General features: G+C 48.6%; 1 protein-coding gene and 1 pseudogene across 1 annotated transcript in view; one reads left to right on the top strand and one right to left on the bottom strand.

The window, feature by feature from the left end:
- LOC121146277 overlaps positions 1–22,972 on the bottom strand; it is a 78,605-nt gene that overhangs the window by 47,876 nt on the left and 7,757 nt on the right. The window contains exons 3-5 of the mRNA XM_040965668.1: positions 21,279–21,539; positions 20,786–21,061; positions 20,084–20,182 (exon numbers count right to left, since the gene is read on the bottom strand). Coding sequence (XP_040821602.1) covers positions 20,084–20,182; positions 20,786–21,061; positions 21,279–21,539 — 636 coding nt within the window. The remainder of the gene's footprint in view (positions 1–20,083; positions 20,183–20,785; positions 21,062–21,278; positions 21,540–22,972) is intronic.
- Positions 2,085–3,860, top strand: LOC121146236 (annotated as a pseudogene).

Raw genomic sequence — 22,972 nt, 5'->3', positions numbered from 1 at the left:
AGGTCATTTCTACATCAGACAAACAAAAGTGAAAAGCCAAATTGTATTTTAGAAAATGAAATGTAGGATTAAGAGCCCAGAAGGAGAACAGCCAGAGCTCAGGTGGAGACCGGGAGTTGAGGCCCACAGAGAAGTGCTGTTCTGGATCCTAGGAGTTGGGTTTGGGTAAGGGGCCTTGGTGTGGTGAGAAGACACTTGTCGTGTAGACCATCTGGCTGCTGTCATGTCCACATGTAACTTAAGTGAACGCATTTCTCACTTGCACATCCCCCCTCATCTTTAAGGAGCCCTTCTCTGTTTCCTCTCCAGGTGGAAGGCAAGGCAGGCAGCGATGGCGAAAAACAGGACGTTTTGCCATTTCCCCAGAGCCGTTCTCTGACCCCTGCCTCACAGCTGAAGACAGAGGGGGCAGAGGGATGAGGAAAAGGAGAAACACATTAGGTCTTTGGGAATCTGAAGAGCTCAGTTTCCACAGTGAATCCCCAGCCCTTTCCTGCCTCCACCTCCCTCTGAGAGACACAATCCCCAGGGAGCAGAGACTGGAGGTCTCTTCTGATGTTCACGTTGACCTGGGGGTGCGACCCCCAGCCATGCGGTGCTGTGGAGCTCTTCCTGGGGAAGTTTCTGGTATTTCTGGTGCAGGACACTCTGCAGCTGTGACGTCTGCATGCTTTTCAAGAGTCTCTCAGGAGGGGATGCCAGACAGTTAAACTTGAAACTCGCCATAGGGACTTGGCTATTCTGATAACATGGGGGAATAGGAGAGAGGAGTGAAAAGGGAGGGAGTGAAAGCAGGGAGACAGAGAACCCCTCTACCTACAGAACTGTATCATAGAAAACAAGGAATAAAACCATTTTTAAAAAGTGAGTGTGTCCAGGAGCCCAGCAGCCCTTTTTAGCATTCTGCCACTGTCCCTGGCAGAGGACGGGTCACCCACTCAGCATACGGCCAGATCCGTGCAAGATCAGACTGTAGGCGTCCTCTGATGTGAGCTGCACAGTGCGGACCTCGAGTAGCATGAAAATCTAGAGTTCAGTGACTGCTCTCAAACACCATCCCACCACAAGATAGAAGAACTCCAAGGGCGCTGATCTCCACATCCACTGCTGCTCCCAGTGCGCCACCTGGTGTGCGCGCCGCGTTTGTGCCTCCTCTGGGGACGCGGAGGGGAGCATGGAAGGTCCGTCTCAGGTCCAGCAGGGAGCCCGTCTCGGTTCCAGCCGGGAGGGGGAGCGGAGCCTGTGCGGGTCCCGGCGTAGGGGGGGCGGGGAGCCCGTCTCGGGTCCAGCCCCGAGGGGGGCGGAGCCTGTGCGGGTCCCGGCGTGGGGGGAGGGGAGGTCCGTCTCGGGTCCAGCCGGGAGGGGGGCGGAGCCTGTGCGGGTACCGGCGTGGGGGGGGGGCGGGGAGCCGGTCTCGAGTCCCGGCCGGGAGGGAATGGGGAGCCCTCGTGGGTCCCGGTGGGGAGGGGGTGGGGAGCCCGTGCGCGTTCTGGCGGGGAGGGGGTGGGGAGCCCGTCTCGGGTCCAGCCGGGAGGGGGAGCGGAGCCCGTGCAGGTTACGGGTCCAGCCGGGAGGGGGTGGGGAGCCCGTCTCGAGTCCCGGCCGGGAGGGAATGGGGAGCCCTCGTGGGTCCCGGTGGGGAGCGGGTGGGGAGCCCGTGTGTGTTCCGACCGGGAGCGGGTGGGGAGCCCGTGCGCGTTCTGGCGGGGAGGGGGTGGGGAGCCCTCTCGTGTCCAGGGGGGAGCAGCGGGGATCCTGTCCCCAGTCTGGCGGGGAGGTAGCAGGGAGCGGCGGGGAGCCCTCCACTGCGCTGCCGAATTCTAGTTTTAAGAAAAAAAAAAAAAAAAGGAAAGAAAAGAAAACTGGCCTTCTCAAAACTTTGAGCCACTTCCCAGGTCATTCTGCCTCTAGGTCAAATCCCGGTACTTGACCCCTCCGCTTGCCCCGATTGCATCTGCTGCCCAACTCACCAGCGCAGACAGGAGCGCAGCAGTAGATCGGGGTCTCCCAGGCACAACCGCTGGCTCCTCGGCTCCGGGCTCCTGGCTCCACGCGGAGCGACACCGCGCTGCTCCCGATGCGCGATGTGGTGTACGCGATGCAGTGTGCGCCGCGGGCTGTACGTGGAGTGAGTCCTCTCCGCAGGGCGGGGAGGGAAGCTGAGTGGTTTTAATTGGTTGTGCGGGTCACTAGGCCTGGAACTGGGTGGGGGCAGGTGGGGCGCACCTGTGGGGGAGGAGCTCTTGGGCGGGCGAAGACAGCGGCTGTGAAAGCACGCAGTTCACGCAGTTGCCAAGGCGCTTGGTGTTTGTTGGTGGAGGAAATGGAGAGACCGCAGCTGGGTGAAGGAATGGGGCACCACGGGGTGGAGGAAGCCGGCGGAGGAATCGCGCTCCCCACCCCAGGGTCTCAGGGTCTAGCCCTGCCTCCTACCCAGCCCCTACCTGGGATTCCAACTGGGAACCTCAGCAATGCCAGGCGGCTGCTCAGCTGAGCTATATGAGCTTCCTACACACGAAGGCAACAAATCGGGCTCTTGTCCTAGTCACACGCTTGAAAGTAGGAACAGCAACAGCAGTAACTGCGTCCATGTGGGTTTAGGAGAGAGCGGGTCCCTGGGGGAATGGACACACACCTGCACCTCCGGGACCCACCACAGTCACTCTGCAGAGCCTCCATGTGCCTTGCCCTGATGGCCAGTCCTGGGGAAAACGCAGAACTCGGTACCGACAACTCCAACTTCCTGACCTGGAACAACCCGTCTACCTTTTAAAAAAAAAAGATTGATTCTGCCCTCTCCCTGGACTCCCGCCGGCCTGGGCCCCTTCGCCGGGCTGAGAGGCGGGCTCGTGCCCTGCTGTCGCGGCTGCGCGCCTTCTCGGGGAGGCCGGCCGCCAGTTCGCGGGGTCTGGTTGGCGCCACGCGGGCCACGCGATCGCCCAGCCCACCTGGAGCCCCAGTGGGAGAGACCGTCTCGGGCCCACCCATCCGGTCTGACGACACCGCGGCCCACGAGCCTGGACAACTTCTTCACTGTGCGGGACAAGAAGGAGCGGAGCGGCCGGGCGGCGCCAGAGGGAGCAGCGGCCCCGCTCGGCGGGCGTGGTGTCCGGGGTCCCGGGGCCGCCGCCAAGGCCCTGACCAAGGATGAAGATGAATGGAAAGAATTCGAACAAAAAGAGCTTGATTACAGCGGCCTTCGAGTTCAGGCAAAGCAAATAAGGCAAAGAAAAGGAAGAAGATGTTACTGAAAAGAGGGAAGATCCAGGCAATAACTGGGAAGAAGGTGGAGGTGGAGGTGGAGGTGGTGGCATAGAAAAATCTTCAGGTCCCTGGAACAAACCAGCTCCAGTACAAGCAGCTCCCGTTCCAGTAGTTGTTACAGAAACTCCAGAACCAGCGATGTCTAGTGGTGTGCTGTCTGTGTGGGATGTAGGGGAATTTTCATTTGTTACCAAACAATTAGAAAATAAAAAAATAAGGGTGTGTGTGTGTGTGTGTGTGTGTGTGTGTGTGTGTGTGTGTGCTAGACTTAGGAATGCTTTCATAATTACTCTGCAAATTCAAAATTCAACCCCCACAGCTAGTGGTCATTTGAAAATCTTATTCTGTTCAGAGACCGAGCCTCCATCAGGGTTGACCACCTCAGACTTGCTCTCCTCCTAGTGGACTTCCTGTGGATCCAGCACTGGATAAGAAGGTTACAGCTGTTGGGCCTTGGAGCAAGCCCTGCTGGGTTCCTGCCAGAAATCCTACAGGAAGTCAGCCGCCTGGATTCTGATCTGCTGTGAAAGATGAAGATTGAAGTGACCTTAACTGACCTGTCCTGTGCCCCACCCATAGGGAATACTCTGCAGTAGGCTGTGGTCGCATACACTTCCTGGAACACACTGCTCTCAAAAGACCTGCTTGTTCCATCATCTTTAAGTTCATCCTTTCTACCAAGGTTGTATTCAAGCTAACCAAATTTGGTCATCAAACTTAGGTCCACAAAATAGGAAAGAGGGTGGGGATGGGAATACTTTTTTCTAAGTAATTGTTTCTTAGTGCTCCACATGAAGGCCTTTTTTGCCTTGACTTAGAGTAAGTTCTTTGATAGAGCTTATTCTAAGTAAATAACCTGAACTATGCATTAGAATTGTGAAATGTGTCATGACTTTGCCAATCCCCAGAGCAGAACCAAATCCCTTTGTGGAGGGCAGTGGCTGCTGGAGGCTCTCCCCCAGGTGCTGCTACAGCCTCCAATCAGGTCTGAATTGCTGTGTGAATAGCTGGGAAGTGTGGTGCCTCCTCAGCTGAAGAGGAACTCATCTGTCCTTACACATTCAGAGGAACAAGAGCAAAACTTCCCCTGAAACCATTCATGTTTCTTGCATCACCTAGACATCTGTCCAGATTTTTAAGGCGGTGGACACTACAGGTGCCCATTGTCTCCGTGGGTTCCATGATCCACCGTTTGGTGCATCTCGTCACTGCTCATTTGGAGAGTCGAGGAGAAAGGTGACGTAGCACGTCTGCTTGTAGTCATTACAGCCTTAGTCATCCAGTCGTCTTTAGTCCTCCAGAGCGACTTGAGCAAGCTACCCAGGATGACTGAAAGCTTCCTCCCACCACATCGGATATCCTGGCAGCTTTCTTTGATTTTGTACCTTGGGTTCAGTAGAAACACTGCACAGTGGTATGGAACTGCTTGATGGACAGTCTAGGTTTCTCTCATCTCTTAGCTAAGTGCGGGAGCTGCAGACTCGCTGCTGACGAGCATGAAGCAAGTGGGTGGGCGACACTATGCGGTGTGCTGACTCTTCCTCTGCGCCAGTGTGGTGCCAGGATGGACTCCTAGGAGGGCTGCAGCAGCGTCTGATGGTCGGCCAGCTGCTCTGGGTAATAATGTTGCTGAAGGGTAGGACTGCGTGTACGCCCACGTGCGTGTGTGTGTGTGTGTGTTAGCTGAGCCAGCCACAGTGGAGTTGGATGATGAAACAGGAAACAAGAGGCTAAACTGAGGACATCATTTGGGACCCGGAAAGCTTAGCAAATTATCCCTTGGACCATGAGCCACATATTTCCCCTGAGACGGATACACTTTTGCCCAGCAAAATTTTGTTGGATCTGTGATAGAGAAATGAACTGAGATGTATATGTGGAGGTTTTATTTACTGCATTAGATATCTAAAGATCTGCAGCAGATTTTAATTCCAACTCATAAATTTTTAAAGGAATCTGAAATTATCAAAATGCTCATGAATCAAGTTTTCATTACTGTATGGTGGGTGGATGAGGCTGTCCATTGTACCATTTATTTGCATTCTCAGGCATGGTTTCACAGTGCAAGAACTCTGTAACATTAACAAATGCAATAAAAACTAAATATATGAAAAAAAGATTTATTTATTTTATTGGAAAGGCAGATGTACAGAGAGGAAGATCTGTGTCATGATTCATTCCCCAGTTGGCCGCAAGGGCCTGTGCTGCGCCAATCTGAAACCAGGAGCCAGGAAATTCTTTCCTGGTCTGCCAGGTGGGTGCAGGGTCTCAAGGCTTTGGGCCGTCCTTGACTTCTTTCCTAGGCCACAAATAGGGAGCTGGATGGGGAACAGGGCTGCAAGGATTAGAACCAGTACAGACACGGGATCCTGGTGTATTCAAGGCGAGGACTTCAGCTGTTAGACCACCACGCTGACCCAAGTAGGGTCACCTCTACTAAGCCCCGATATCCCAGCCTTTTGTTTTATGGTAATAGTGGGGAGGCCTAGGATAGAACATGCATGAAAAAAAATGCTTAAGACTGCCTAGTGAGGCCCTGAAAAACTGACAGGATATAAAAAGATGCAACAAAATGACATGTATGGTTGTGAGAAAAAGAAACACTTGCTTCTGGTCCATCCTGTTTGTTTTGTAGTGGACACAGTCCTGTGCTACCTTTCCTCATGGGGACTCCAGGTGTTATCAGGAGCAAAGGTGACTATTCTGGCCTTTCTGAGCTGAACTAGCAAAGCAGGGGCCTATGGTGAAGCCAGGGCTCCAGTTGACAGTGGGCTGCAAGGCTTCAGTGCCAGCCAGCAAAAACTTTCTCAAGTCCTATATACATGGCCACTTGAGTTGTGGGAACACCCAAGAAAGTTGTGCTACTGTCCAAATCCAGAAGTTGACAGGAGCTGTTTGATAATGAGGTGGCTGTTAAGGGCCGGCAAGGTGCATGTGAGGCCCAGGACCATTCACTTAAGGTTCTTACATTGTCACACACAGCTGATGCCTGCAGCCAGGCCCTCTTGTCGTGATTAGTTTGCCACAGCCGAAACACCAGACATGACAAGGTATTAGGAGGTCCTTTTCTTCCAGTGGAGGGCACTTGGGAGCGCCAGAAGTGAAGGGGGGAGAGAGAAGGGAAAGGAGAAGGGAGGGTTGTGTGGCCCCAGGGACTGGTGATTGAGATTATCTGAGCCACAGGGAGGTGCTTGGGGACTAGGAGAGGAGCTGCAGAGACTGGGGAGTGGGATTACAGGTAAGGAGCCAGCTTACATCTGATTGGTAGATAACAGGAATGGTGCAATTTTACAAGCAGTGGCAGGGGAAGCAGGACGCTGTGCAGGGTCCCAGATGGGATGGTTGAATCACTAGTCACAGGTTTTGATTAAATGAACTTGGGACTTTATATTTCTTTGTTAATAAGGATTCCTTAATAAAAAGTAGACTTGTCTGGTGTGATCTCACTCTCACCCGGCAACACTAAGGTTGGGGAGTTCATGTTCAGAACCGGAAATCCACACAGACTAGAATTCAGCTTAAAACAAGTTTCACTGGGAGCACTCCCTGACAAGGTGCACTGGTCTGGTACAGACAGCAGGCCAGAGAAATTGTGCCCTGGGGACCAGAGAGGGGTTGTTTTTTTCAGGGAGTTGTTAAGGGGGCTGTTGGGGGACAAAGGAATGTGCCTGACATGGTGCTGGAGTGTTCTGTTTGACCTTGGTGAATCCATCTGCCACTGTTGGCCCAGGAGGAAGCTACCTTCTCCCAATAGGGGCCTTCTCAGCCACCCTTCTCAGGCTCCTCCTAGGCAGCCCCTCACCCACCACCAAATGAGCCTTAAATTGTCACCCTTTCCAGGCAGTGGGGGCAGCTTGATCTCTTGGCTGCTTCCTGCTGACTTGGGTGTTGAGGGGAAGGGTGGCTGGCCCACCGAGATGGAAAGGGCTATGGGTGACCATGAGGTGAGGAGGTGGGTCGTTGAGCATATGGGTGCAGCAAGATTGGACTGATGGCCACATGGGAGACCTCTTGCATACATGAAGAGAAGAACCTGAGGACTAAGGCATGAACATGAGTAGGAGACATAACAAATATATGTCTCAACGCGGAAAGGGGGAGGGAGAGCAGAGAAATCTTACATCACCCAAGAAAGTGTGAGGAAGATGGGAAGTATAACCTATCAGGATCATAACTTGTAACTCATGGACAACAGACTCAAATCAGCATTAGACAATAGCAAAACTACAAAGGCATATGGGGGGAATCGGGAGCAATCCCAACAACCTCTTAACAGGAGGTCATATGCACAGAGCGGGGGGGAGAGGGAACCCCAGAGTGGAGCAGACAGGAGGAGGAGGCTTGTATCCCAACCCTGAAGAATCCCAGATCCTCACCAAGGACTATAAGTACGAGCTCCAAGGACTACATCCCAACCGCCAAGGAGATCACGGGGAATTGGAGTGCCTTCGGAGGCTGAGAACTCTGAGGTCACCCACCTCCATTTGGATCTCCCACATGGGATGGAAGAAGCCCATACCCTGCCTTACAGGATCCAACGTCATCAGAACGACAACCAGGAGCACTGAGCGGTCTGCAGAAAGAAAACAGTAAACTTCCTTCGGGACCAGAGAGAGGAGCTTTCTCTGGTTCTTGCCTGGTGCCGACTTTGGGTCCCCACTCTCTCTCGTAATGACCATCAGGATTGCTCCAAAAACCCCTCAAAACAAACTAACAAACAAATAAACAAACAGAAAAAACTAGAATGGATAGAGAACAGCAAGGACAGCTTAAAAACGGGAAATGAGCAATGGGGATGCACTTATAACTCACTGGGTGGGACACGAAGATTAGTTACTCCTCACTAGGGTATTGAAGATTTCTCTGCACACCCCTCCTAACACTGTTCACCAAAACTGTTGACATATGTCTTGTTAGAGTTAGAGAGTTAGACTACCTGAAAAACAGCCAGGTTCTGCAAAATCATGCTTCAACGCTATAAACTGCTAAATACTAAAATTAAAACAGACATGAGACAGCTGAATATTAATCTATAGCCATTTTTAGGTGTGTAGAACCTGGCTGTATACAAACTAATTGTAATGTCAATGTAGAAGTCATAGGATGTGGTTCAGAACTTGCATTCTTTTTTTTTTTTTTTCCTCTCTCTCTTTGAACATGCTGGTTACACAATGCCATGTCAACTACTTCCATTACGCTATACATTGTTACTGATGTAATGTCGGGGCTTTTAATTGATTGGGATGATACTCTGTTGGCTCCATCTTCAGACCAGAAGGTCTCCCCAAGAAACTGTTGAACTTATCTGGACAATAAGATGCTGGACTCTATGCTTTGTAGATGCCTGCAAGGAAAGAATCTCAACCGAATTTTAGCTGTAGTAATGAAACAAGAAGAATCCACCATGGGGGGGACAGGTTTTGGGGAGGGGAGGGGGGAGTCCCAGTGCCTATAAAACTGTGTCACATAATGCAATGTAATCAATAATAAAAATAATAATAAATTTTAATATATATATATATATGTCCCAATACTGGGCACTATGGATGTTGCTGAAGACTCTCCAGCAAAGGAGCAAAAGCCTCAAAGACTCTCAAGGTCTACTGAGAATGACATCAAGAAAATGTGGACACAGAATTCAGAAAACTCATATAAAGCTTCTGATCGGGCTTAGCGGCTAAAGTGCTTGCCTCCCATATGGGAACCAGTTCTAATCCCAGCAGCTCCTCTTCCCATCCAGCTCCCTGCTTTTGGCCTGGGAAAGCAGTTGAAGACGGCCCAAAGCTTTAGGACCTGGACCCATGTGGGAGACCTGGAAGAGAGTCCTGGTTCCAGGCTTTGGATCGGCATAGCTTTGGCCGTTATGCTCACTTGGGGAGTGAATCATCAGACAGAAGATCTTCCTCTCTGTCTCTCCGCCTTTCTGTATATCTGATTTTCCAATAAATAAATAAATCTTTTTATAAATATTTGTTTATTTTTATTATAATGTCAGATATTTTCCAATAAATAAATAAATCCTTTTTTTAAGATTTGTGTATTTTTATTACAAAGTCAGATAATACAGAGAGGAGGAGAGACAGAGAGGAAGATCTTCCATCTGATGATTCACTCCACAAGTGATCGCAAAGGCAGGTGCTGTGCTGATCCGAAGCCTGGAACCAGGAACCTCTTCTGGGTCTCCCACACGGGTACTGGGCCATCTTCGACTGCTTTCCCAGGTCACAAGCAGGGAGCTGGATGGGAAGTGGAGCTGCTGGGATTACAACCAGTGCCTATATGGGATTCCGGCGCGTTCAATGCAAGGACTTTTGCCACTAGGCCACACTGCCGGGCCCTAAATAAATCTTAAAAAAATAAAAACTAAAAAAAATAAAGCTTCTGATCAACAATGAGAAGCATATATAAGAATTCAAAGAATTTAAGGAATACATTACATAGAAAATAGCAATGATTCAAATGAGGGCTGATAGATCAGAAAATAAGAATACAGTGGAGCAAACTAAAAGTGTAGTGGAGAATCCCAAAAATAGAACAAATGAAACAGAAGAAAGAATTTCAGAATTGGAAGAGATTTCCTGTCAGCAGGGGGAAAGAAACAAACAAAATGCAGAGCTAGGCCAAGCTAAAAAATTGTATCCAAGAATTAAAAGATATGATTAAAGGCCCAACATACGAGTTATGGGAGTTCCAGAAGGTGCAGAAAGAGCAACTGGGATTAATAAATGAAAACTTCCCTAATTTGGAGGAAGAATTGGAAAACGGCGGGGATGAGGGGGAAAGATCCATTCAGCAAGAAGAGATCACCATAATAAATGCACATGATGTAATGTACCAAATGGCAAAGCATCTAGCTACATTGAACAATATTAATGAATTTAAAGGGAGAAATAGACTCTAATACGATCATAATGGGGGACCTTAGTACCCTACTAATGCCAATGGACAGATCAAAAAGACAGAGAAACTCAGCAAAGAAACAACAGAACTCACCCAAAATCTAGAGCAAATGGACTTACTTGACATCTACCAAATATTTCATCCTGCAGACAGAGAATACACTTTTTTTCATCAGTACATGGAACCTTCTCCAGAATTGACCATGTTGTAGGCCACAAAACAAGCCTCAGCAAATTTTTAAAAAATCAAAATTATACCATGCATCTTCTCAGATCATCATGAAGCGAAGCTAGAGACCAAGAAGTCAAAACACCCAGGAAGACTTGCAAACACATAAAAACTGAACATTATGTCACAAAATGAGCAGTGGATTTAAGAGGAAATCAAAGGAAAAATTACAAAATTGCTTGAAGCAAATGAAGGCATCAATGCAACATATCAAAACTTATTGGACACAAACAAGGCAGTGCTAAGAGTAAAGTTCATTTTAATCAATGCTTATGTTAAGACACTAGAAAAGTATCAAGTTAATCAGTTAACCTTACAGTTGAAAGAACTAGAAAAACAACAACAAAGCAATCCCAAGATTCGTAGGGGGGAAAAAACAGGAAATAATCAAAATAAGGGAGGAAATAAACCAAATAGAGACCAAAAGAACTATACATATGATCGATGAATCAAAGAGCTGGTTCTTTGAGAAAATCAACAAAATAGACTCCCCACTAGCCCAGCTAATCCAAAAATGGAGGGAGAAAATATGCATCAATGGCATCAGAGATGAGAATGGAAATATAACAACAGCTATCTCAGACACTCAGAGAATATTTAGGAACTATTACAAGCAACTACATGTGAACAAATCAGAAGACCTAGGAGAGATGGATAGATTTTTGGACACATACAATCCACCAAAATTGAATCAAGAAGCAATTAGCAATCTAAATAGACCTATAACATGCACTGAGATTGAATCAGTAATTAAAACCCTTCCAACCAAGAAAAGTCCTGGACCAGATGGCTTCACTGCTGAATTCTACCAATCGTTTCAAGAGGAACATGCCCCAATTCTACACAAGCTTTTCCAAACAATAGAAAGAGAGGCAATTCCTCCAAACTCTTTTTATGAAGCTTATATCACCTTAATACCAAAGCCAGATAGAGAAACAACAGAAAAAGAGAACTACAGACCGATATGTTTGATGACCAAAGACACAAAGATCCTTAACAAAATACTAGCTAACAGAATGCAACAACACATCAGGAAGATCATTCACCCAGACCAGGTGGGATTCATCCCAGGAATGCAGGAATGGATCAACATTCGCAAATCAATTAATGTGATATATCACATTATTAAAAGAAAAAATAAAAACCATATGATCATCTCAATAGATGCAGAGAAAGCATTTGATAAAATCCAACACGGCTTCATGTTGAAAACCCTAAGCAAGATAGGTATAGAAGGAACATTCTACAATACAATCAAAACAATATATGAAAAACCCAATGTCAACATCATTCTAAATGGAGAAAGATTGGAAGCCTTCCCACTAATGTCTGGAACTAGACAGGGATGTCCACTCTCACCACTACTCTTCCATATAGTATTGGAAGTCCTTGCCAGAGCTATTAGGCAAAAACAAAGAATTAAGGGAATCCAAATTTGAAATAAGGAACTGGAATTATCTCTATTTGCAGATTACATGATTCTCCTATGATTCTCTACATAGGAGAATCATGTAGTCTGTCAAGAGACTATTGGAACTCATAAGAGACTTTGGCAGAGTAACAGGATACAAAATTAAGACAAATTGATGGCACTGGCATACACAAACAATTCCATGTCTGAGAATGAAATTGTATCTTTATACATTGTGTATCTTAAAACACCAACTCTTGATTGTTTTGTATCAGTCCCTAAAATTATGCAGAATACAAAATGTAGAGGTACAAACCACAGTTGAAATCACCACATTTTTGAACTGCTGATAGTTTTTTTAAATAAATTCTAGTACTTATTAAATTATAACTCTTATAATCAAAAAGAAAAATGCAGACCAAGAAATTGCCAACTACAAAGACTAGCCAACAAAGCTTATGGGAATGAAAGCCATGAGGTGTGTTACAAAGATTATGAAACATAGTGATTAGCTTTATTTCTTTACATTTCCATTTTTCAGTAACTTTACTATAAAATGGTTCTTATGTATCTATTTTAAAATCCCAGACTCATATCTACTCTCATATTTAGTTTCCTGCTCATCATATCAAACATCTCATAGTGCCAGATTTTAGTAGTACTTTTATACCAATCCATGCAGGAAAGTGAGACAGATGGATCAGATGACGACCATTTAATGCACAGTTAATACACACACTGGCCAAAAAACTGCCTCCTCCAGTTTCCTCATATGGCTCCATAGCACCTCACATCTTTCTGTTTCACCTGGCAGAGCCCCCTTAAACATTTGTGACAAGGCAGGCCTACTGACTGGAACTACCTCAGCTTCTGTCAGCCTGTGACTGTCTTGATTTCTCACTGACTTTGGAAGCCACGCTTTTCTGGATGTGAAATTTGTTCTCTTTGCCAACATCAGTCCACTCACTCTGGCCCATGCAGTTTCTCAAGAGCGATCTGCAGCTGACTCACTGATGAGCCTTTGTATGTGACAACGCACTTCTCACTTGAGACTGGGAAGGTTTTATTTTTGTTTGTAGTTTGGATATGGGGTGTGGTGATCTTGCTTGCATATGAGCACCAGTATGAGTCCCAGGTACCTTGTTTCCCACCTGTCAACTTGCTAATGCGCCTGGGAAAGCCATGGACAAGGACATCCAGGAGTCTTGGATACAGCCCTAGGCTCCTGGCTTTGAGCTGGTCAAGCCTTGGCTGTTGTTGGCATTTGGGGTGGGAGCCAGTGGATGAAACAATTCTTTCTCTCTCTGTCTCTCATGATCTCTCTGTCACTCTGCTTTCAAATAAATCAAGATTTTAAATAAAAATTTTTAATTTCAAATACAAAACTAAAAATAGCTGTCTTGATGTAGGTGGTTGGTTTTGAGTATTCTATATTTTTAAATATCTTGCTGCCTTTTCCAAAAGAAGAGAGAGAGAAACTGAAGCGGGAATTAGGAAGAATACATGGGTCTCTGATGGCCTTGCAAGTAGTGTCAGCTGGAGGGGAGGGGCTGCCCGGGGGGAGGAGCAGTGCAGCAGCATCTGCCCACATTTCAACCAGACCTGCAGAGTCAGAAGACGTGGTGGCAAACAGATCCCCTAGATTGGAGGACAGACTTGTCAGTGCCCACGCTCCTCCCACAAAACAGGCACGAGCTGCTGCAGTGTACCAGCCATGCCCTGGACCACGGAGGAATGTCATCAAACATGCAGGGGTGGTGTTCACACAGGCTCAGTGTAACCTGTGCTTCTCCACTGGCTTAATTCTGCTCCCCAGGCCAGGATCTACAGGCAGCCTATGCAGCTGGTTTCCCACCAGACAGCCTACAGCACACAGGACACTCAGTCACAGCAATTCTCCAGCCCAGAGTATCCACAGCCAGCAGGGGGAGAAACCGGATTTCTTTGTCACACACTTCTCTCATTGTCTGTAGCACAGTGCTCACAAGGCACTAACACACACCTCCAGCAGTGGGATCAGAAACCCTATCAGATGCATACTGCTCAGAGCCTGGACTGTGATTCATTTGAGCCAGAAAATTTGACCTGAAAATAGTAAGAATTCTTATCTTGGCTACTGCTGCCATATTCCCTTTTGTAAGGTTTGCTCTGTCCTCACATATGAAAAAACAAAGTAGAATCAGTATAAATTAACTCAGGTAATTTATGCTTGCTTTCATGGTTCTTACACAAGTATGGATACATTTATTTACAACTATGATTATAGGGATTGACGTTGTGGTACAGGAAGTTAAACTGCTACTTGTGACAATGGCATCCTATGCGGACTGCTGGCTTGAGTCCCAGGTACTCAGCTTCTGACCTGGCTCCCTACAAATACACTTAGGACAGTATTGGAAGACACCTCAGTGCTTGGACCCTGCCACCTGTGTGGGAGCTGCAACTGGACTTCCAGGCTCCTGGCTTCAGCCTGGCCCAGACCAGGTTGTTATGGCTGTTCAGGGTGGACGCTTCCTCTCTCTCCATCTCTCTGTGTTGCTCTTTCAAAGAAATAAATTCATTAAACATAATAAAAATTAGCATGGTATGTGCCGGAGTCCAGCTCCAGCTGAGTTCGGAACTCGCAAAGGGTGCATGGATGAGGCGCAAAGAAAGAGACGGACCACTAGTAACTCTTCATCATCATAATGGACCACGCACAAAAGCTGTCCGCTTTATTTATACAAAATCAGTCAAACTCTGGCTCAGACTTTTTACGTCATGGTCAAGCGGGGGTTTCTAAAGATAACTCTGCCATTTGTTTCACCTAAGGCTAGGTTGCTGTTCATCTGGCACCTGGCGCCTGGCTAGGAAAAGGTTTTCAACAGATGATGCATATCAGTCAGTAGCACATTCCTACCACAATTGGTCTTGAGATAGTCAAGGAAGGAAGGGACCTAAAAGATCAAAGAAAGAGGGAAAGAATAGATTCCCACTACACCTGAAGACAGAACACCCTTCATTAGCATAGGATCAAAAGGGGAGTTAGCACCCTTGATTAGCATATTGCCACAGGATGCAGCCCTAACAGCGACAATAGCTCTTTGGCTAAAAACGGCACCAGCAACATTAGCTTCTAAGTTCCTATTGATATTTAACAGTAACTCCTAAGAGGCAGACAATGCCTAAATAAATTACAGAAATCTCGATGGGGTTGTCCATGCAAAGCGAGGTGGAGCTGCATTCAGGTGTTGTAGAGACATCCGCCGGGCCTTGCCACACAGCGGGAAGTTCCTTGTGGCCCTGCCTGCAATGGAACGATACTCTTCACACCTTCCTGTCTTCCACACCCATCACACGGACCCCAGCAGGTATGTATACTTCTTAGTGGCATAACGTTTCCACTAAACAGTATACGTTTGTTTTAAAGATTTATTTTTTGTTTGAAAAACAGATTTGCCTAGAGATAGAGAGGTAGAAGTCCTCCATCTTCTGGCCCACTGCCCACACGTCCACGAGGGTATGACCAGGGCTGGGTTAAGCGGAAGCCAGGAGCATGGGCTCCCATCCAGGTCTCCCCCCAGGGTGGCAGGGGCTCAGGGACTTGGACTGTCTCCCATTGATTTCCCAAGCACACTGTCAAGGAGCTGCATTGGAAACTGAGCAGCTGGGGCTCGCACTGAGGCCCACGGCACATGCCAGTGTTGCAGGCAGCAGCTTAACATTCAAAGCCACAACTTGATAAACACAATGCAATCCACTCTGACCATTGTAGTTTTTTATGCCTATGCACATTTTGGATAGATTGTTTTTAATAATATTGTATTTGGTCATGATATAGATGCAGGATACTTTGATGACTATGATAAACACTATGTCGTCGAATATCATTGCAGTGATCACACCTTAACAATGAACTCACAGAAGGGAAAGACTGGATCACGCAACTGGGACAGTTTACACTCTTCATCTTAAGAATTGCACATTTTATAATCAAAATATTGGACAAGGCAGGCTCTGAGGACCTTGTCAGCATAGCCACAGGCCACTGGCCTCTACTCTCTTTGGCCTTAAAATCAGCACTGAAACTGTTGTAGGGTTTTGACCCCGAATACAGCAGCAACCTCAATTCTTGTCTCGCAGGAAAGAAGAATTTGCGTGCGGACACAGTTTCGTTTTAAAGCAAGATTTATTAGAAAAGCTATAAAAGGAGGCTCCGGTCTTAGTGATGGGAGGGGGCTTTGAGACAGAAAGAATCAGTACCTCCTGCCATAGTGGCAGGGGTAAAAGTGGATAAAAAAAACCCGTATTAATGGTGGGCAAAGCATCTTTTAAAGGTTTACTTCGAAGATGATTCTCCATAAACAAGGAGAATTCCTGGCTTCCATGGCGCCTGGCCTTGGGACAAAAGGCCCAGAAAGGTGTCACCAGCCAACTTCCTTGGTCCCTTTCTAATGATAAAGAGACCAGTCTGAGGCCCTCCGCCTGAGCAATGGCCAGAGACAGAATGGGGCTGGCACTTCAGGTGGGGAGCTGGTATGTTAATGTCACCGTTGTCTCTTGGGGAAACATGTTCCTGGTATGTTAAAATATGCACTTGTCTCGGGAGAGCTGTGCTCTGGTGAATCCAAGACATGGTGGGGAAAATACCCTTTTATATTTGAGAAAAAAATGATGACTTCGGGACCCAGAAATCCCTAATGCCTACTCCCCAGTCTAACTCCTCTCTCAAAACTGTTGGCAGAATCTCATCCTTCCAGGGACTGTTGGCACAACGACAGAAACAGGGGAATATTTTATATTGACGTTCTTACTTTTAGATGTAGAAGTGATTGATCAATAAGTTTGTTCTGATGCCACTCCTACCACATATACATATCTCACCCGCATCTTGCTTAAATATTTATGCATCTGTCCCAAACAAGTAGGAGAGGGAGATCCAGGTTCTGGAATCTTTCATCTGCCTAGGTCACTCCCTACAGGAGTGGTAATGGCGAGGGCTGGGGCAGCTGTTAGTCCTGTCGGGGTCTCCCATGTGGGTGGCAAGGCTCAATGGATTTGAACTTTCACAAGGGGTCAGGGACAGGACAGAGCAGCACAGGGGGCTTCCTTGCAACAGGTCAGGAGCCAGGCTGCTTGCCCTGGCCACACCCAGGTCCTGTGGCTGTGTGAAGGAGTCACATCTCTGCTGCAGACTCCAAAGCCTCGTCTTTGGTGTGAGGAGTCAGATGGGAGAGTAGGGAGTTAGGGTCTCTGATGAAGTTACATTTAAATACAAAATTGTGCTTCTCCCTGGTAAATTGTCCTTTAAACTGTAAAAATGTAAAAAGGGGGTTTTCCCCTGTTTCCATACCCTTCTTGGAGCACAGTTCTCCCTCTGGGGAGGGAACAAAGAGACAGAATCAAGATATTGATCTCCATCTCTTAGAGCAAGGAGACTGGGCTCATACCAATCTCATCTCGGGGTCACTCTCAAAGGAATGGTGCCTTGGTTTTCCGCTTCTACTCAGGATTAGAGAAGGAAACCACAGGGTCACCCTTTACTTTCTGGCCCAGGTGGCAGAGCTCACAGCCCGTTGTGAATAAGTTTTTTCTTTCTGCCCTTGGAGTGATTCATGTGAAGCCCCTCCCTTTCCACCATTACTTCAGTCTTTCTTCTCTTGGAGTCCCCTCCTGCTGTTGGGACAGCAGCCTCTTCCCTTTGCTTAAATAAAGCCTGCCTTGCAAACTAGAGTGATCCGAGGATGAAACTTCTTTCCTGTGAGACAAGAAATGAGATTGTGTTGTGCCGGCTACTGGCTTCAAGGCAGCTGGATGGATGCACAGTCCCCCAGACAGTGATAATCCCAAGCTGGGAAGCAGGTGAGCTGCGAGTGGCGGGGCTTCCAGACTGCAGCACAGCCAGGCACTACAGGTGGGGGGCAAGCCGGCGAAGGTGGGGTCGGGGTCTCAGCTATTCAAGTCCCAAGTGGCTGCGACCCTGGAACAGTGAACAGCACAGTGGGCACTAGCCAGCAGCAGACCGATCTGCGTGCAGCTCTGCAGGCGTCTCCTCCTCTCTGGGTAGGCCTTGCAGCTCTACAGCCAGGGACGACCTGTGGCTGTCACTGCTTGGAGCAATGGCAAGCCTGCACTGCTGTGGTCATGGTCACTGCGGCTGCTTCTGCCTTCACTTCTGCTGCTCCCACCTGCTCCACAGCCACCCCCTTTCTAGGTGACACTGCGGTCACGGTCACACCCTCGGTGCAGTGGCTGCTGGCGCCATTGCAGCTGACCCGGTGTCAGAGGTCAACAGCAACTTTTATTGTAGCATGCCCAGGACTCCAAAGAAAAGGAAGACCCTGAACCTCCAAACATTAGGGCTTTTATACAAAAATCAGCCAATCACAGGCTTAGTTTTCAGTATTCTACTTTTGTAAGTGACCTTAACACTATTGGTTAGTTCAAAAGGTAGGTGGGGGCTTTCTATTGGGGTGCTGGGACAAGTGTCCTGTGGGCAGGATAGTCCCCTCAGGGTCCCTGGGCAACTGCCCCTAAATTGCCAGGTCTGGGGTCACAATTCTGAGGAGAACAAGCAAAGCAGAAGTTAGAGAAGCAGGAATACAGCAATTAGCACCGAGCAGGGTGTTTGAACTGTATGTTCTTCAATTGCTGCCTGTCTCACACCAAATTCCCTGCAACTTTTGTCTCTGGCTTTAGCACCAAAAGTGGGAGCTGCAATGGGTGTGGGCCAGTCAGGCAAGGCTGCTGTGCAGTTTCTTGAGAGCTTTCCCTTGCAATCACTCTCCTCCCCACATTTACTCTCTTTTTTTTTTTTAAGATTTATTTTATTTTTATTGGAAAGGCGGATATACAGAGAGGAGAGACAGAGAGGAAAATCTTCCGTCCGATGATTCACTCCCCAAGTGAGCGCAATGGCCGATACTATGCTGATCCAAGAACAGGAGCCTCTTCCGGGTCTCCCACGCGGGTGCAGGGTCCCAAAGCCTTGGGCCGTCCTCGACTGCTTTCCCAGACCACAAGCAGGGAGCTGGACGGGAACAGGGGCCGCTGGGATAGAACCGGCACCCATATGGGAACCCGGACGTGCAAGGTGAGGACCTTAACCACTGTGCCACCGTGCCAGGCCCACATTTACTGTCTTTTTGCACTTGTGCAATAATTTGGTCTTCCAGGCTAAACAGAGAGAGAGAGAGGAAAATGCATGCTTAGATCAAACCTTACAGCATTTCTCTCTTTCTCCCAAATCCAGCTCTTCCACAGCAAGGTCTCCTTGTCAGTTACCAGGGAAACTAACTCATTTGGCAGGCAGGGTGCACATCCCTACTCAGCCTGATGAGGTTGCAGAAGACAGACGCTCCCCATGTTTCCCATGATAGGACATGAGAGTTCAGGTTCCCTAACGAGGGGGCTGGAGATGGTTGTTTAGGCAGACAGCTTACTATGAGCACAGCCTGGAGCTTCCCAGGGGTTCCCAGGAGTTCCCACATCTTAACAAGTGCTGGATATCCCACAAGAGGAAGCTTTGTATCACATGTAACTTTATAACTGCAACCCACCTGTGAATTGCTAGTCCAGATGGGAAGGACCTTTTTGTAAAAAAGCTAGGCAACAGCCCCAGGTCTCCAGGGCAGAAGTTCTTCCCCAAGCCTGTCCACTTTCCTACTCCAGGGAGTGGACTTTAGCTGACAACAAGCCTTGTTTGTTCATTTTAGCCTTGATGACTCTTGTAGCTTTTGCTGCCAGGGTATCGAGAACCTGGCCAATCCTGCTACAACAGGAATCTAGCATGACCTGAAGCCGTAGGAGCTGGATTGGCAAAGGCCTACTCTCCTGCTCACCCTGCCATGCACTGGTGATGACATCGCAGTGACACTGACTCATCATGTGGAGCTGCTATGGATGCTGGCTGCCCCACCTGCCCCATGGGACACACATCCCACGCCCCACTCAGCCTTTATTAAACGGGACTCCTGGCTAACACAGGGCTGAACTGGTGAAGCCTTCTTCACACTAATATGCTAGGAGCTAGTTGCTGAAACCAAGCTTGGGAAAGGGTCTCTCTGCCTTTGCCTACACCAGCCTTGCCTGTGACAGCGAGAACTTCTCAGAACTCAGAGGCTGAGCTTGCATATGAATGAATGCTGTTGAGTGACATGTGGTCTGATTTTCCTTGTCTCATTTCTAGAATGAACAGGTGTAGTCCAGGAAACAGGGGGACGCTCAGTGATGCCTCTTCTATCACCTCACTCCAGCCATCTGTCCCGGCTTCCCTCTCATTCAAGAGAGCCCCTTACATACCAATTATAATGCAGCAGATAATGAAAATGACAGCCAAGGTGCTGCTGCTGATGATCACGGCCTTGGACTGGACTGCTTTTGGAGTCATGGTTGATGGTGCTGAAATGGAAGCAGAAAACTGGAGACCCCTGTCCAGACCCCAAGCCCCAGGAGTTGCCTCCCCTGCACACAGCTGCCACACTCTTATGTGCTGGGCTGAGGGTAGGAGGGAGGCCGATGGGTCCTGTCCTCAGGGAAACATGTGCCAGAAAGGGAAGCTGGGCTGACCAGGCTGACTGTCCTTCCTGCTGTGGCCAAGAGGAGCAGAGCCTGGGGATGGTGGTGGGGAGGGGCCACAGGAGCTGATGTTGTGGGAATCTGAAGGATCTCAGAGAAACAGCAGCTGAGATGGGGGAAAGGGAAGAATGTTGGAGAATGTCGGGAAACAAAGTGCAGCCACAGTATGGGGGCGGGCAGGAAAGGCAGCAGGAGGAACTGACATACACATGAACACAGGCCTACACCCTCATGTACACACACACGCATGCACATGCCACAATAACACACACAAAACCACTCACAGATACACACTCACAGTATCTGCACTTTCCTACACATACAGGCAGAACACACTCATACAGCATACACACATGACCACACTCACAGCACACACATCCCATCGCTAAGGAATACCTCTCCCTCCCTAGACTTCGTCATAGTTACCTGTGGTCCCCAGCATTTCCTTCCTGGATGACAAGAAGCCCAAAAGCCACTTCTGACAGTCTCCTGCTGAGACTTTCTGCAACAACGTGGTCATGTGCTCATCATTCTCCAAGGCTGTCTTCAGCCATGTGGCTCCAGGATGAAGCTCTGTCCATGTACTGTTGTCTGAGCTGAAGAGCAGGTTTGTCTGTCCATTGAAGCCAAACTGCCAAGACCAGTGTGTTTTCCCACTGCCTTCCTTTTCACAGCGCATCATGCCCTGCAGGGTGGGGACATCTGTCCCCATTAGGATGAGATAGACCAACATCAGTCTTGACAAATACTTCGTCCCTCTGGTATCCACTGCTTCTGTCCCTCTGGTATTTCCTGGCATTCTCTGTGTTTCGTACCCTGCCCTTATGCCTGGCTAGCAAAAATGTTGCTTTGATCTACACACAAATAAACACCCATGTCCATAGGCTCTGCTGTCCTGAGGGTGCCTTTTCACACTTACCGCTTTTTGGGAAAATCTCTGGCTTAGGGTCCAGCAGCTTGTTCCGAAGCTCCTCAGTCACATCTTTCAGCGTTTCAGACTGATCCTCCCAGATCTTTGTGCTGTTGAGCTTCATTCCCAGGGGTCCCACAGGGTTCACCTCACCACCACAGCAAGAGGAGAGAAACACCATCTGATCCATTTGCCCTTGAATTTCACGCCATGGCTGTTGAGGCTTGGGCTGAGCAGTGATGCTGAAATTGTAGCTCAGACTGTGAGAGTCTGTGAAAGAATAACACAGGTGAGTGTCACCCAGGCACAGGCTCTGTGCCAGCAGAAACATCCTTCTCAAGGGCAGGGGAACTTGAGAGCACTTTCCTGGGCTCACCTCTGCATCTCCTTCTGCCTCTGAAGGATCTTTCTCCCCATACTTGCCTCACCTCCACTCTGCCCACCCGACAGTGCATGAGCCTGCTAGGGCAGTGCCAGGCCTGGATGGCAGAAAATCTGCTCACATGGATTGCAGGGTGATGGGACAGTGCACGGGGGCTTCCTTGAGGGTGCTGATCACCATGGGACAGGGTTGGGACAGGACAACAGGCAACAGGGCTGATGAGCCTGCACAACATGCACTACAAAACTCACAACTTCCATGGATATGGAATAGGGTGGGAACACAAAACATCCCAGGGAGAGATAAAATGACAATTCAGGAAAAGGTCCAGTGCTCTCTGTCCCTCCCGAACGTGTGGAGGAAGCCTGTTCACCAGCAAACAGAAAGGAGCACCTGCATCATCAGAGGCACTGTCCCAGATCCTGCTCAAGCCTGGGGTTGGCCACTGTGGAAGGTGATCCCAACGTGATAATGGAGTGAAAAATCTCAATACAAGGGATGCTAAGTACAGGTGCAGAACTGGGAAGACATCATGATTGCATTGCTGGGAAAGGCACGATGTCTGCCAGGCCCTGTACACAAAGATCTGAGCCTGTGGATTTCAGAGCACGGGGATCCTACAGGCCAGCCAGATGTGCAGACAACCTGGATAGTGCCTGATCTGAATAATGACAAGGTCCACAAAGAGGAAGCACAGGCGGTCAGGAGGCTGATGCAAGCACTCAAACAAGAATGTTGGAATCTCTGTCCCGTTACCAGATTTTGGACACCCCTTTGACCCAGGCATCACTAATCACAAAAGCTGGGCTGTTTTCTAAACGACCCACGGCCAACAGCAAGTGCATTGCTTCCGGTGGCCTTTCCCAGAGAACATAAGTCCATCTGCTGGGGGAGCTACATGGCAAAAAGAAAAGTCTAAAGAAAAGTGGGTGTCTGAGGCAGTGGTGAAGCCTTGGCTTGGGCTGCCCGTATCCCACACCAGAGTGCCTGGGTTGAGACCAGGCTCTGCTACTCATTCTAGCTTGCTGGGAGGCAGCAGGTGGCCAACCATGTGGAAAACCCTACAATACTCCAGGCTCTTGGCTTGGGCCTGCTCCTACCCTGGCCACTAATGGCCACTCTCTCTCCCTCTCTCCTCTTCCCTCACTCACCTGCTTTCCCTCTCCCCTGCCTTTCTCCCTCTACCTGCCCTCCCCCTTCCTCCACTCCTCATCCCTTCCCTATTACCAGCTCAGGGCCCTTCTTCCCAACTTTCTCTCCAACTTTCCCTCCCACTTCCCTTCCTCTCTTTCTCCCACCTTCTCTCTCTCCCCCATCTGAC

Source organism: Ochotona curzoniae, unplaced genomic scaffold (genome assembly GCF_017591425.1).
Source record: "Ochotona curzoniae isolate NIBS_2020 unplaced genomic scaffold, NIBS_Ocur_1.0 scaffold_3890, whole genome shotgun sequence".
In the NCBI taxonomy this organism is placed as follows: domain Eukaryota; kingdom Metazoa; phylum Chordata; class Mammalia; order Lagomorpha; family Ochotonidae; genus Ochotona; species Ochotona curzoniae.
The sequence above is the reverse complement of the archived record's forward strand: the minus strand, read 5'-3'. Positions and strand labels throughout refer to the sequence as shown.